This window comes from Haliotis cracherodii, unplaced genomic scaffold, assembly GCF_022045235.1.
Source record: "Haliotis cracherodii isolate W230 unplaced genomic scaffold, xgHalCrac1.p SCAF_48, whole genome shotgun sequence".
NCBI lineage: Eukaryota > Metazoa > Mollusca > Gastropoda > Lepetellida > Haliotidae > Haliotis > Haliotis cracherodii.
Genome location: NW_027266306.1, coordinates 426373 through 442821, shown reverse-complemented (window position 1 = coordinate 442821; position 16449 = coordinate 426373). Strand labels below are relative to the sequence as shown.

General features: G+C 39.4%; 1 protein-coding gene across 1 annotated transcript in view; it reads left to right on the top strand.

Moving 5' to 3' along the window:
* Positions 1-4219: 4219 nt before the first annotated feature.
* Positions 4220-16449, top strand: part of LOC139441894 (uncharacterized) — a 29591-nt gene continuing 17361 nt past the window's right edge. The window contains exons 1-11 of the mRNA XM_071222643.1: positions 4220-4352; positions 5032-5249; positions 6630-6719; positions 7479-7608; positions 9548-9680; positions 10253-10346; positions 10777-10842; positions 12348-12490; positions 13517-13566; positions 14363-14477; positions 16025-16201. Coding sequence (XP_071078744.1) covers positions 4220-4352; positions 5032-5249; positions 6630-6719; positions 7479-7608; positions 9548-9680; positions 10253-10346; positions 10777-10842; positions 12348-12490; positions 13517-13566; positions 14363-14477; positions 16025-16201 — 1349 coding nt within the window. The remainder of the gene's footprint in view (positions 4353-5031; positions 5250-6629; positions 6720-7478; positions 7609-9547; positions 9681-10252; positions 10347-10776; positions 10843-12347; positions 12491-13516; positions 13567-14362; positions 14478-16024; positions 16202-16449) is intronic.

Here is a 16449-nt window from a genome sequence, read left to right as displayed (position 1 = left end):
CGTCAATTCAAGCACTCGCTCAGTGAGGTCAAATACATCTCCGAGCGATCCAGTGCTTCCTCCAGCCCTTACTTCAGGAGGACAATTTGGTGCGACCAATTATTTTTAGGGTTGTCCAAGTCCTCTACCTGCTCACCTCTGCCTCTGTGTGCGTGATGTCTCAGTAGATGGTGAAAAACCTGTTGGGGTTTGTTTGTTGTTTGTTTGTTTGTTTGTTTGTTTGTTGTTTAACGCCGCACTCAGCAATATTCCACTAAAATGACGGCGGTCTGTGAATAATCGAGTCTGGACCAGACAATCCAGTGATTGACAACATGATAATCGATCCATGCAATTGGGATACGATGACATGCATCAACCAAGTCAGCGAGCCTGACCACCCGATCCCGTTAGTTGCCTCTTAGGACAAGCATAGTCGCTTTTTACGGCAAGCGTGGGTTGCTGACGACATATTTTACCCCGGATCTTCACTGGTCTCGATATTATGAGCAACAATCTATGCCATTGGGATACGATGACATGCATCAACCAAGTCAGCGAGCCTGGCTACCCGATCCCGTTAGTTACCTCTTACGACAAGCATAGCCGCCTTTTACGGCAAGCATGGGTTGCTGAAGACCTATTCTACCCCGGATGTTCACGGGTCCATGAGCTACATTAGAATGCGGTATGTTCATGTAGTAGTGAATAATAAGGAAGTCAATGTTTACTATAAAAAAAGTGAGTGAGTGAGTGAGTTGGGTTTAACGCCGCTTTTAACAGTATTCCAGTTATATCACTGCGTGTCAGCTTAATGTGGGAGGAAAGCCCCAAGTGATGCAGGTCTCAGACGTTTACCACTTCGGTGAAACCCACGAGCACGGGTATGGTGCTGACAAACCTAGAAACATAATCGGAGTGAACCGGGATTCGAACCCACAATCATAGGTTTCTGGCGTGCCCAAGGGACGCAACTCTGTACAGCGAATCGCGGCGCCTTAGACGACTGGGCCACCCGTGCCCCCACTATAAAAAAAGAGTCCTATGAAGCCTAAAGAAGAGAAAGGCACTAGGATTGCTTTACGTCATACGAAAATCTGACTAAATGTGAAATTAATATACACAGAAGGGGATAACATAATTTATGGCGCCAATTCAGTCTTGATAAGTATTTCTTAGACAAGCATGCATAAGTTCATCTAACTTCATTAGTTTCAGAGAAAGCTTGTCCCCCATTGCAGGCACTACGCCATAAGTAAAACAAGGAAATACACACACACAAATTCCCAAACATCAAAACTTCACAAGGCACCAGTTCAGCATGTGTTTGATACATATGCAAATTTCATGATAAAATATTAAGATGTTTCCCAGTTATGTTCCGGAATTGAAACGTTGCGGACGGCCGGACGGACAGCACCTATTTCTATATCCCCTCCCACTTCGTGGAGGGATAATAGATTACTCGCTGCACGTGCTGGACAGACTAAAAAGTGTGATGTCAAAAAAGGGTTTTGTTACTATTATACAAAATAATACTTGACGCATGTGTGATAAAATCTTATATTCACAATATAAGAAAATTGATGCATAGAGTCATGGATGCACGTGCAAGTCAGTATTAAGCTCAACAGATACTTCAAGTACACCTGTACTGTTTTGAACGCATTCAATAAAGATTGAAAAACGTAATCGTTTTGATGTAGGTAGTCACCATTGAGATCCAACCTGATCAAGGAACTACAAGCGAGTGAGTGAGTATGACTTTACGCCGCGTTTAGCAATATTCAAGAATATCACGGAGGGGAACACCAGAAATGGGCTTCACACATTGTACCCATGTCGGGAATCGAACCCGGGTATTCGGTTTTACGAGCGAACGCCCCAAACTACAAGCGAAAAGCACACTGAACCACCAATCAAAACGTTAAACTATCTTCAACAGCATGCAATATATCCAGCTATGCCTAACTCTGTGGGAACTAGAACTAGGCGCCACATGCACTACATCCATACGAGGGACAGGTTTTGAAGGGGGACTCACTCCCAGCCCTGTCTGAGAATCCCCACTATGACATAAACACGTTGCACCCATAACTTGAAATCCGATCAAACACACATTAACCATCAACCTAAACCCCACCCCACCCCACCCCACCCCACCCCACCCCACCCCACCGACACCCCCCACCACCACCACCTCCACCTCCACCTCCCCCCGCCAATCCAACCACACACACTCTCACCCACCACAAATCTACCACTAACTTCAGTGCTCACACACCTCAGTGCTATTTTCATTGTAACGCCACCAAACATAAACAATTTTTTTCCCACAAGATATAAATTTCCAGTGTGTCACAAGAAGAGTAACATTGACAGATACTCTCTTTGTGTGTATGTCAGTTGCAATTTGAAATCGATCTAGGCCAGGGTGTAGATCTCAAATCGTGATTAAATATGAAAGGTAGTTGAGCGTTTCCCATACACAGCCAGTATTACACAATATGCAGACCATTGAAACTATCGGTATTGACGCGAACATGCATACAAAGCTGTGTCTCACTAAAGAATGTTAGCTTACGGATATAAATACTGCACCCTGGTCGAATATTAAAGTGCAGTTGGGTGATCAAACCTGAAATACGATTTTGTGAAAATGAAACTTCTAATTCTACTCACTATAATCAAGTTTGGATTGTGCCAAGACAGTGAGTACAGACTAATGAATCATGGCGTTCATGTTAAGTAATTACAGTTTAACTTATACACATGTGTGGATATAGTTTTCGCATTTCAGCTTGATAATATGTAAAGAAGGATTTACTGGTGACTTATCAGATATGTTCGTTGTGAATTTTCTTCATGGTGTTAAATAAATGCTACAATGCCCTGCTATAAATCGTAAGAAAAAGCAGAGTCCATTTAACGATTCCGTCCATATCATGAACATGTGTTTATGAATCTCTATAAATAGTGATGATACCTGGTGTTCGCGAAGAGTTAGGTGTCCTGCCCCCCACCCCACCCCCACACCCACCAAATTGCTGAGTGCGACGTAAACAACAAATAAAGTTTTCTTCTTTTTTTTTCTTTTCTTTTACAACAAAATAAACTAACCATGTCAGATATGGAAATCGAAAGTTATTTCTTCTTACTGAGGGATGAAAAGAGGCAATAAAGGGCCATGGGATATTAGACATGAGATGATCTACTTTCATCACATGTCGTTATGAGATCTATTTGAATGTCTTGAATACTATTTGGTTTACATTTATACCAGAGATACCTTTTGAAACAGTGTACATAAATATGTTACTTTTACGGTATTAATATAGGATAATTAATTATAATATTTAAAGTTTCTTTCGTTGTATTGTTGTGATAGCATTTACCTCTACTTCAAACCTTATCTTGTATCTCATTCCGATCATTTACCAACTGGAATTGTCTGTGTAAAATTGTATTTGAGTAAATAGCCTTTGTTTGAAATTAAACATTATACACTAACAGAATCGCCAATGAGTGAACGATTGGTGTTAATCTCAAGCCTTTGTTGAGGAACTCACAGCATTCATTCACAAGGGGCAGGCAATCCGTAATTTCGAGTTTCGAGTAGGTTATTCTATATATTACTCACTGACATTTTAAGAGACAAAATGAAGGAAAAAACGTATTAAAAGTCCACCCTTCGAGAAACTTCACTGAAGGCAGCCAATTGTTCAGATGACAAGATGTCTCTCTCTGACGCTCTATACATCCACTAGACCACGGACGTGTGACGTCAGGAACAACGGATGATGTCATGTGGTATTTTACTCAACAATGAAACACTGCTGTGACGTCATATGACTTCAATTGACATTTAGAATCGCTAAAATGCACATATACAAATATCGTAAAGTTATTACACATGATCATTCTACCCTTATGGGTAATATATAGAAGATATAATACGAGTGTTCTTGTCATACTATGTTTACGACACGAGTGTTTAATTTCCGGTATTTCACGACCGAGAGCGAGGGAGATACTGTTGGCACGATTGTCGTAAACATAATATGACATGAACACGAATATAATGTTCTTTTTATTACCGAAGAAGATATTTACAGAGACGAATTTTAGTGTTAACTTATAATACCCACATTCCACTAAGCTGCGCTCTGTGACGCTCTTACAAATCGCCATAGATCGCCAAGATCTCCAAAAGCGTTAATGGATCGCGAGCTGATCTCTAATGGATCTCCATGATCGTCAACGTCGCCACCTGTCGACTTCCCTGGTGAGATCCGTTGCGCTCCGCCCGGAATGCCGTCAGATCGCTTACTTGATCGCCGAGATCGCCATCGTAGTGCTACTTTATCGCCAAGGTCGTAATCAGAGCGCTATTGTATCACCTCAGAGCGCCGCCGATCGCCACGAAAGACCTACCCCTCTGCTACCAAGCGTAGAACTGATGAGCACCTCAGGACGCTACGAGTTTTGATAGGATCAGACCCAAAATTCGCAATAGGATGCCATAGAGCACATATTAAGTCCTAATGGACCTCCATAGGTCGCCTAGATCGCATAAAATCGCAATGCTCGCAAAAGGAACGGGAACTGATCGTGCAAGATCGCCACATTTTGGGTCTTCAAGACGCTATTGGATCGCAGAGATCGCTATTGGATCGCAACAGGAGCACTATCTGATCGTAATCAAATCGTAAGTGCCCCGAGATAGGCGAAAAATGAAGAGACCTATGGCGCTCCCTCAGAGTGCGCAGAACGCAGTAGGGCGTCGACTAGTGGAATGGGGGTATAAGAACAGCAGCGGAACCACAATTTGTCGAATGACGTCAACAATTTTCAACTATGACGTCGTTTCTACTGTGACGTCATTCCCACCTAAAGTCACGATCAGATTAGAATGACGTCAACAACGCGTCCGGATGACGGAAACAATACACTGTTGTCTCGTGACGTGATATGACCCAAGGGCACATATGATATTTATGATCCCCAACGTGTTTGCCCTCGTAGGTAATAAATGATATTCTTCCCTTCTAGGCACGGAAGCTTCCGTTGACATAGTAAAACCAAAGCCAGGGTTGAGAGACTGTACTCTCCCCAGGGAGTTCACAGTGCGTGTAAGGACACACAATGACTCCGTCACTCTTCAGTTGGAGACCAGCACGTCGGTGAAGAAAACAACCCCTGTATATGTATCTAGACAGGATGAGAAGGGGAACCCAATCATCGTCAGAGATACAGTGTTGGAGCTGGAGGTGAGACTGCTGTCATAATTCATTAGGGCGGTCGGGTAGCCTGGTGGTTAAAGCGTTCGCTCGTCACGCCGAAGACCCGGGTTCGAATCCCGACATGGGTACAATGTGTGAAGCCCATTTCTTGTGTCCCCCAGCCGTGATATTGCTGGAATATTGCTAAAAGCGGCGTAAAACCATACTCACTCAGTCATAATTCATTCTATGTTGTACAAAGAACTCTTAAAACTTAACACTAGGTAACTGTAGATTCGATAAATGTGAACGTATGGGTTCTTTTACATCTTCATGATCTCAATGTCTACAGGGATGAAGAAACAAAGGCATATACGGATCCAAATCCAAGAAACTAACCCAGTACTGTAGGGATACTGTTATCAAAGCAATTTCCGTTCATGTCATTTAACCAGTGAGTGAGTGAGTGAGTGCATATTGTTTTACGCCGCTTTAGCAATATTCCAGCAACATCACGGCGGGGGACACCAAAAATGGGCTTCACACATTGTACCCATGTCGGGAATCGAACCCGGGTCTTCGGCGTGACGAGCGAACGTGTCATTTAACCAAGTCAGAACCATTATTTCAATAATGTATAGGGTGGGATGCTAACTTATTGTCAAAATATCACTGGCATATTTCAATCAAAATTGGTAAAATTATTTTGCACTTTAATATTTTTTATGTGGTTAGGTATTTATGCATCTTAAAAGCATTCATCGCAGAAAACGTCAGGAAGAATCTGTAAAAAATTATTTTAATTTTGTTTGGTATTTTTTTTTGGGGTGGTGGTGGGGGGGGTTATGATAAGCATTGAAGCGGGAATATGAACAAAGCAAGCAAGGAGTGAGTGAGGGAGTGAGTATGATTTTACGCCGTTCTTAGCAGTGTTCCAACAATATCACGGCGGGCGACCCGAGAAATGGGTTTCACATATTGTACCCATGTTGCGAATCGAACCCGGGTGTTCGGCGTGACGAGCGAACGCTTTAACCACAAGGCTACCCCATCGCCCCCTCATATGAACAAAGAAGAGGATGGGTACGCTGATTGTGGCAAGGGGAGGGTATCTAATAGGACAGAGACTCTCATTACTTCTACCATGTAAACAAATGCATACATTTTCATTTCTATTGTATGCGGGAGTGCACAAGAACCTAGGATCGTTCATGAAACACTTTTGTCATGAGACATAACTGCCAGCAAGTGTTACGCCTATAACTGCAAATAACTCACTCGCTGACAATATATGACATAAGACTCTTGCACCTTTATTAACTTGCTATGGATAAGAGTTAGATAGACGTTTACCCAATTGAAAGCTGACATTCACTTATTCATAAAGCATATCATTTCATTGTGTAATACTTTTTAAGTTTCTTTCAGGGAACAGCCGTTTACCAGGATGTGACTCACGTTGCTAACATTGAGGTGTCCTGTGTTATTAAAGAGGAAAACCAACCGTATTATCTGTTTGTAAGTGTCGCCGCTTTACAAGCTGAAATAAAAATGTTGACTAGCAATTGATAATGTCTGTATAGGGCCTCCATAATCATTTCAAATTCAAAAGCAAAACGACTGTAATGAAGTTCGTGTTAAAAGGAAAAATTAAATGACATTTATTCAAGGCCTCAGTAAAGCTTTCAAGGAGCTTTAAGGTAGCCATGTGAAGGGCATTTCTATACCTGGTGAACAATTGATTTGCCTTTGCATGTGTTTGTGATGGGTGCCACCGTTTGGGCAGGATATGCTCACCTATACGCGAACACCTGGTATCTTCACTATTTGATAGTGATTCACAAACATGTTCATGAGAAAGTTAGAATCGACTCTACGTTTAGCAGAGATTTATTGTGAATATGGAAACGGATTGGTCGCTTTAATTAATGTCTGTGCGGCGTCAGGCAATAAATACTTTCTGTGCAAATTGTGTGAATTGCAGGTGCTACCGTTAGGGCAAGTCATGCGTACCCTTTTCGCGAACACCTGGTGTCTTCGCTGACTTTCAGTGGACCTTTCTTATCATTTGCTGCAAACTCGTACACCATCTCAATGCAAATATTAGAATTATTGCGGGATCAAAAACGATAAGTCAGTCGATTGGTGTGTCTTTTGAAAGTTCACCTGAAAAGCTGTTTTGTAGTGTCATGCAAATAGTCTCAACACATGTATTATGAGTCTTTGAAATGTACATCGACATCAAGATGCATATTGCAATTGTTGTTTACTTACCAGGAAGGCCTTCTCTTGCTCTCTGGACCACGTATGTATAAGTTGAAGCCGACAGGAACAGAATCAGCTTCCAGTGATATCAGATACACGCTTACATATTCACCAGTACACATTGCGCGGATAGACAATGATGGTAAGGTGTCACGCTTGTACTAGACAAAACTTGTCCTATGGTTAAACAGAAACAAATAAATCATTTGCTGGATGTTCTGAAAATTTATTTTTCACCCCTTCTTTCAGAATATTATGTTTTGATGCCCTGACTAAAAATATTCTGTCACGCAAAATACCCTGCGCTCTCAAATATTACATGTTCTGTCCCTTATGACAGTCACATTACTGGACGCTGATACCAACACTTCAGAGTGACGTACTTAGGGCATGACCAGTTAAGAGAATGAAAGAGGGACGGGTTTCCGAGAGTGTATCTTTGATTGTGAATGCTTCCTCATAAGTTTGTACTGTCTTGCCCTTCATCTCCTAAGACAATCAACTGGAGTCAATGACTTTAAATATTGGAGAATCCTTCCTGAAATCATCCAAAATATTGTGATACGTTATAAACAGTGAGTGAGTGAGTTGGGTTTAACGCAGCTTTTAACTGTATTCCAGTTATATCACGGCGTCTCAGCTTAATGTGGGAGGAAAGCCCCAAGTGATGCAGGTCTCTGACGTTTACCTCTTCGGTGAAACCCACGAGCACGGGTATGGTGCGGACGAACCTAGAAACATAATCGGGGCGAACGGGGATTCAAACCGACAATCATAGGTTTCTGGCGTGCCCAAGGGACGCAACTCTGCAAAGCGAATCGCGGCGCCTTAGACGACTGGGCCACCCGTGCCCCCTATAAGCATACAAGATACAAGAAACTTGACATTTGACGTCAGAGGCAGCAGTAGAACATAAGGTCTTCAGAGCTGTCCGACCGAAAGGTAAAAGAGATAGAATATATAACAACTGAAATGTACATGGCAAACTAAAACATAATTCCAGTTACACTTTACAGTAACATAGTTAAAATTACAATAAAAAGGAAATCACAGCGGAGAATCATATATACATATAGAGCATTTGAATATGGGGCCTGACAAGATGTTGAAACCTGCAGAAATCTCTATAATATTCCGCCTAGTTCTCTTTCACACGAACTGATCTAAAAATATACATGACAATTTAAACACAATTTGCTAATTTATTGAATTATGCATATCGAATGGACCAAAAAAGCCCTTCGTCCTACAATCACAGCTTTGTATGAAATAACATGTCAAACACGGGTTCAATTTGTAAAGTTTGTTTTTGTCGGTGCACAATGTATCTGCAATATCTTGCTTAGTTTTACTTCAGTCAGAATGCTAAAATATTTCCGGAATATGTTCTTTTTATATTGAATTTTTTTTTCATCGAAATATTTAAACATTATGGGATCGATCCATTTATTGAAAGAAATACGTATGAACTTTTAATTCTTATTATTTCATTGTTAATTACTACTTTGAACTTAAATAGCTGGATCTGAATAAATGTGAATCAAAATGCTTAACGCAGTTTATATAACGATGCTAATAAAATTAAATATGTGTGCTGGAAGAAACAATCATTTTGCCAATATTTGACCAAATAGGTTCTTTAATTAAAATGAATTTCATCAACATGAACTTTGTTGTCCATGTAGTATAGCAAATGAAATATGGATCGTAACAATATAAGAATATTTTGTCATGATAACAGATGGTAAGTGTATTTTTTTATCAAGAAACAGACATGAGACATGAGAAATGGTCAAAACAGAGGTTAACATACATGTTAACACCTATCACCAATGACATGAATAAATGTCACGCAGTTCCTTCGTGTATAATGAAGTTGTGTTTAGATGAGAACTTTGGAAAGGTGTAAGTACTTAAGCATAGTAAATTGATTGGATCTAAACAATCAATAATATTTTGGCCTGATAACCGATGGTAAGTTGTTTTGCACATTATCAAGAAACAGAAATGAGAAATGGTTAACGTAGAGGTTACAAATAACATGAGTAAATGTCACATGGACATTTGTGTATTTTATTCAGATGATGGCGAGAAGGGTCAGTCAGGAAGTGACAGTGAGATGATGGCATCAGAATCCTTGAGGAAGAAGCGCCAGATTCAGGAGCCAATCTACGTGGACGTCATTACAGTAATAGGGTTCTCTGTTTATGAAAGGTGCATATTTTCAACCTTATCAATGCGTACAATTTCAAAAGTGTCTGTAACCTTGTCTGTAACCTAAACTCACAACAAAGACTGAATCAATGTTGTCATATCTCAGTGTTATCTAGCAATAGTAAATGATGATATTGGAGTTGTCCATATTTATATCTCTTTCACAACAAATAACATTTTAAGGAACTACTGCAGTTAAATATTTGCATGATGAACCATAGGAGTTTTTATCTTGCCAAAGCATTTTCACGACCGCCTCCGTGGTCTTGTGGTAGAGCGTCTGCCCGGAGAGCCGAAGGTCCGGGGCTCGATCCCCGGCCGCGTCATACCAAAAGACGTTAAAATGTTACTTGTTGTTACCCTGTCTGGTGCTCGACATTAAGGGGCTAAAACAAGGACTGGTCGACTAGTAAAATGTGTCTGAGTGGGGTATTCATGTTAAACTGCGGCATGGTATCTCAGTGTGCTAGCACTATAAATCGTGCATGCACGTCGCTATTCATGTATAAGTGCAATAATCTTGGACGCGACGTTAAACTCCATTTCACCTCACCTCACCTTGTGTATCACAGATGGTATTCCAGAGCAACCCAGCTGTCCGAAGCCTTAAAACACCAGGAGACAAAACAAGGCCTCAAAAGACACTTTGCACATCTTGTAAACGGGGTGAGTTTCTTATAGTATTCAACATGCGTATTCCTGGTTACAGTAGGTCCTTGGGAAGTATGCTGAACGTAAGAGGTGACCAAATGGATTGGGTGGTCAGGCTCGGTGACTTGTTTGATTGCGTGACATATAGCTGGAATAGTACTTAGTGCGACGTTAAAACAACAAACAAAGCAAACCATACATGTTCGATAGGGTTAAAACCGGAATAAAAGTAAGCCAAGGCATGTACGTATGGTACATTCTTTTCATTGTAATAGTTCAAAAGGTGTTCATCAAACAGGTTCACATAGATCAGTAAGGTGATAACAGGTGACCCTGTTTCTCAGTTTGGATACAAATTGATGAGTTTAGTGGTTATCATTTTCTTATTATATTTTTTTCCTTAGAGTTAAGTAACCTAAATTTACTATTTCTTTTTCCATAACAGGTAGATCTTCGTTATAAGACTGCGTCCCCTCTGTACAACATAAACCTGGTTGGATATATCATTCAGGTAAGATGTTTGCCTCCAATTGGTGTTATCTTTTACAAACATAAAATACCTTTGATAACCACACTGGTGTATCATAAGTGTCATATGTAATGACTTATGTTGACGCTGTTACGTTTAATGTGATATTGTCAAATTGTGTGAACTTGTGATGGTGACATCAGATAGCATCACTGTACACATGCCAACTCGACATGTGAAGATCCGGGGTAGAATAGGCCTCCAGAAACCCACGCTTGCCGTAAAAGGCGACTATGCTTGTCGTAAGAGGCGACTAACGGGATCGGGTGGTCAGGCTCGCCGACTTGGTTTATGCATGTCATCGTATCCCAATTGCGTGGATCGATGCCCATGATGTCAATCACTGGATTGTCTGGTCCAGACTCGATTATTTACAGACCGCCGTCATAACAACAAATAAACAAAACATGGCCACTTGGCATTAATAGAGCGTAGTCATGATAATAACATTTACCCCAAACAAGGCAGCAAGATAATCTATTTTCAATAAACCAATAACGACAAATACGGTACACTAAAGACATGATAATCATGAGACAATATTGATATTATCATTAATTATTAAACATTCTGATTCACTCAAATCTGTTAGCAGAGGAATTTCGTTATCGATAGAATGTTTCTTCAATCACTCCTTCAAGACATACAACTTTCTCCTATGTATCATTATTATGTATGTATCATGGTGCTCCGTGTATCATTATTATGTATGTATCATGGTACTCTGTGTATCATTATTATGTATGTATCATGGTGCTCTGTGTATCATTATTATGTATGTATCATGGTGCTCTGTGTATCATTATTATGTATGTATCATGGTACTCCATGTATCATTATTATGTATGTATCATGGTTCTCCATGTATCATTAGTATGTATGTATCATGGTACTCCATGTATCATTATTATGTGTGTATCATGGTACTCCATGTATCATTATTATGTATGTATCATGGTACTCCATGTATCATTATTATGTATGTATCGTAGTACTTCGTGTATCATTATTTTGTATGTATCATGGTACTCTGTGTATCATTATTTTGTATGTATCATGGTACTCCATGTATCATTATTTTGTATGTATCATGGTTCTCCGTGTATCATTATTTTGTATGTATCATGGTTCTCCATGTATCATTATTATGTATGTATCATGGTACTTCATGTATCATTATTTTGTATGTATCATGGTTCTCCATGTATCATTAGTATGTATGTATCATGGTACTCCATGTATCATTATTATGTGTGTATCATGGTACTCCATGTATCATTATTATGTATGTATCATGGTACTCCATGTATCATTATTATGTATGTATCATGGTTCTCCATGTATCATTATGTATGTATCATGGTACTCCATGTGTCATAAAACATATTTATATCATGGTACTGAATGTATCTTTATACTGTATGTCGCATGATACTCCATGTATCATTATTATGTATGTATCATGGTTCTCCGTGATATCATTTTAGGATAAGCAGTCAGAACAACCGTTCCAAAGTGCTGTAGTTAATGAAACGAAGATAGATGGTGATAAACTTCTCAGTGGCACAAGGCAATGGAAGGCTGACACACCAGGATTCCCTGACAATGACCATATTATTGTGTTCACAGCGTGAGTTGTCACAATCAGCTTAAAGTATATTTAAAGTATATTAAATTCACACATTTCCCTGACCATTTTCTTCCCTGTTGTGTTATCCATGTAATAAGTGCCAATGCAATTCTTGATTTCTTCAGTTCTTGTTTTATGGACCGCCTCCGTGGTCTAGTGGTAGAGCGTCCGCCCGGAGAGCGGAAGGTCCGGGGTTCGATCCCCGGCCGCGTCATACCAAAAGACGTTAAAAGATGGTACTTGTTGTTATCCAGTCTGGCGCTCGACATTAAGGGGCTAAAACAAGGACTGGTCGGCTCGGAGTCAGTAAACTGTGTCTGAGTGGGGTATTCATGTTAAACCGCGGCATGGTATCTCAGTGAGCTAGTACTATAAATCGGCATCAGTCCGGTCACGCAGCCACACGCACACACGTGCATGCACGTCGCTATATAAGTGCAATAATCTTGGACGCGACGTTAAACCTAATTTCACATCACCTCACCAATTAGCTCTGCAGAGGGGCGCCCTGTAGGCCTACCTTAAACTTAATATCGTGGGTTCGACTCCCAGATTCGCCCTGATTATGTTCTAGGGTTGTGGAAATGTGGTCACGTCTGAGACCATCATATTAGGCTTTCCTCCAACATCAATCCAACAGGCCCTGATATAAAAATGAAATGCTGTTCAGAGCGGCGATAATTAACTCTCCAACTTAATTAACACCTTCCCAATAATGAACCTATGCCTGTCTCTGTGATAATAGTGAGTGAGTGAGTGAGTATGGTTTTACACCGCTTTTAGCAATATTCCAGCAATATCACGGCGGGGGACACCAGAAATTGGCTTCACACATTGTACCCATGTCAGGAATCGAACCCGGGTCTTCGGCGTGTCGAGCGAACGCTTTAACCACTAGGCTACCCGACCGCCCCTCTGTGATAATACTGTATTAAGGAAATTCTTCACCTTGTTGAAAGTTAATGTCATGTGTTAGAATAGTTCTTGTTACATCAGATTAGCTGCCTTGTTACCAATTCGTTTCAGGTACGACTTATTCCGTGAAGAGGAAAACAGGAACACTACAGACCTGCTTGGTGAGTCGCCGTATATATTCTGAGACATTCATTGAGTTTGGATTGATTCTAACTGTTTTAAACAATTGATACATAGCTTTGACAACACCTGCTGGGGGATGTTTTGATGTGTACTCAAAAGGAAAACGTGGTCATATCATACTACCCGTAGAATCGCCTCTGGGTCTTTTTAGAACACTTATGTACTTCTGTTAAATTAAGATATAAAATGGCAAAGGATTTTTCAAATTGAAATCACAAAAGAATTTCATAATTAGAACTTGGCCTCGAAATAGGTATTGATATTTTCATGTTGATCTGTTCTGCCCGGAACGTTCATAAAACGTCATCATAACACTTGAACTTTTGAACTTTTGAACTTTTGAATTTTTAACAGTGACTTTTATCCACAATGTACCCGTGTTTAAGTTATTGTATAACTAACTGAATAAATAAAATGAAATATTTTTTTATGGGAGGAAATTGTCCTTGGTGGCAATCGTATACAGCTAGAAGACTATCAAGCTGGAAATATTTCGTATCTTCATGAATGTATGTAATGACAATAACTTTTGCTACTGAGTACTTTCATGAGATAAGCAATGTAAATGGCATTTGGTAACGCCAGGTCCTCATTGTAACATGGGGCGGTGGGGTAACCTGCTGGTTAAAGAATGGCTCATCACACTGAGGCCTGGTTTGAAGCTCATTTCAAGTATCCCCGCTGTGATATTGCAGGAATATTAATAAAGGCGGCTTGAAACCATACTCACTCACTCTTGATATTACTTGATGTGGTTCATCCTCGTTGTCACAGGATATGCATATGTAGGAACAATATGTAAAACACCATACAACAGTGTGTCAGCTGTGGAATATACAGACAACCTGGTTGACGACATGCTCGTCACAACACACGAAGTCGGACATGCGTAAGTAGCTTACCATGACATTTGAATTACCGTATTCGACCTAATAAGCACCCAGGGCGCTCTCAAAATTAGAAATAGGGGGCTCTTATTAGAATATTATTTTGTCAAAAAAAAACAGTTGAAAGATAAATGTCGTGGTTTATTTTCAGCCTGAAATGTTCATATAGGAGAGATATATTTTTCCAAAATTTAATTGCCCATACTTAAGGGTGCAATTAACACACGAGTGCGTATTATAAGCGAATAAATAAGTATTGTGTACATTGATCAATCGGAAAGGGTGCTAATTGGGATTGTTCACGAGTCAATATATAAGCAAATATCGCCATGGCCGCTCATTAGAGCGGGGCGCTTATTACGTCGAATACGGTATTGCATTCTTATTGTTCCGCAAGTGGCTTGAACATTCGCCAGATTATATACATCAAACTTGAGATGCGCAACTATGGCAAGCCGTTTTCACATTTATTACGGAATTACAGATATCTTGAATTGTTTTAAAAATATCTTAAATTGAATTGAAGATATCTTGTATTGAATTGAAGATATCTTAAATGCAGATAATTGTGGATATCTGCAATAAAATTTAAGATATCACGAAATGAATTAAGGATATGGTGAAACGTATTACTGATATCTTGAAATGAATTGCTATCTTAAATTTAATTATTGATATCAAAATATGATTTAAAGATATCAAAATATCATGTTTTGTTATGATGTCAATAATTTAATTCCTGATATCTTGAAACTTAATACACTTATCAATAATTATTTTTTGATATCTTCAATTGTTGCCATTATATAAGATGTTACATTAATAATGTTACTTAAATTAGATAACTGATATCAATAATTGATATAATTAATGATATCTTTAATTGGATTTTTGATATCAGTAACGGTCAGAATTAATGATATCTTGAATTGAATTAAAGATATCTCTAATTGAATTAAAGACATCTGTAATTCATTTGTGGATATGTATTACTTATTTCAAGATATCTTGAACTGAATTTAAGATATCTTGAATTTATTTCTAATATATTTATGTACTGTAGGATGGTAATTGTTTAATGATATCTTAACTACATTTAGATATATCACAAACTAATTTGTTGATATCACCGTAACATTTTAAGATATCAGTAATTGTATTATGGATATCAGAAATGAATTTAAGATATCTTTAATTATTTTTTGATATCTCAAAAACATTATTGATATCTTTAAATAAAATACCGATATCTTTAAAACAATCGAAGATATCTGTAATTCCGTACTAAATGTGAAAACGGCTTGCCATACGCCACCCGGAAAATACGTATATCTAAGCATGTGGTGCTAATTGTGCTGTCTTAATCTCAAGTAGGACGGTTGGGTAAGCGTGTATTAAAGCAGTTTCTCGGCATGAAAAGTCCTTAGTTCCAATCCGCACACCGGTACAGAGTACATTATCCATACTAAGAGTTCCAGATATTACTAGAATAATGCTAAAAATAGGGTCATATATTTAAATCTAGTAAAAATTAACCTGGATTTTGCAGGCTCAGCGCCAGGCATGACGGCGAATACAACAACAAGTGTAACTCTACATACAAGTACATCATGACCGGCAGCGGGTACAGCAGGACCCACGTCCTTGACCACAACAACTACTACGTCTTTTCGACGTGTTCGTTACACTACTTCCAAACCTTCATCCAAGGCATCCTAACAAATGGGTTGGTATGAGAGACGGAACAAGGAAATTTAAATACAAAATGTCAACGCCAGAGAATAACGAGTCTCCGTAACAGATTACACTGGGCGTGAATGGCAAAGTAACGATGAAACATATATGAATGGATCACTAAAAATCGGTGGTGACACCGGGGGGTTGAGAAAAGGGTAGAAAGAAAGGGTAGAATAGAAACCTGGCACACATCGACAAACGAAACGGGAGTATCATACACGCATTTCCAAAGAGGAA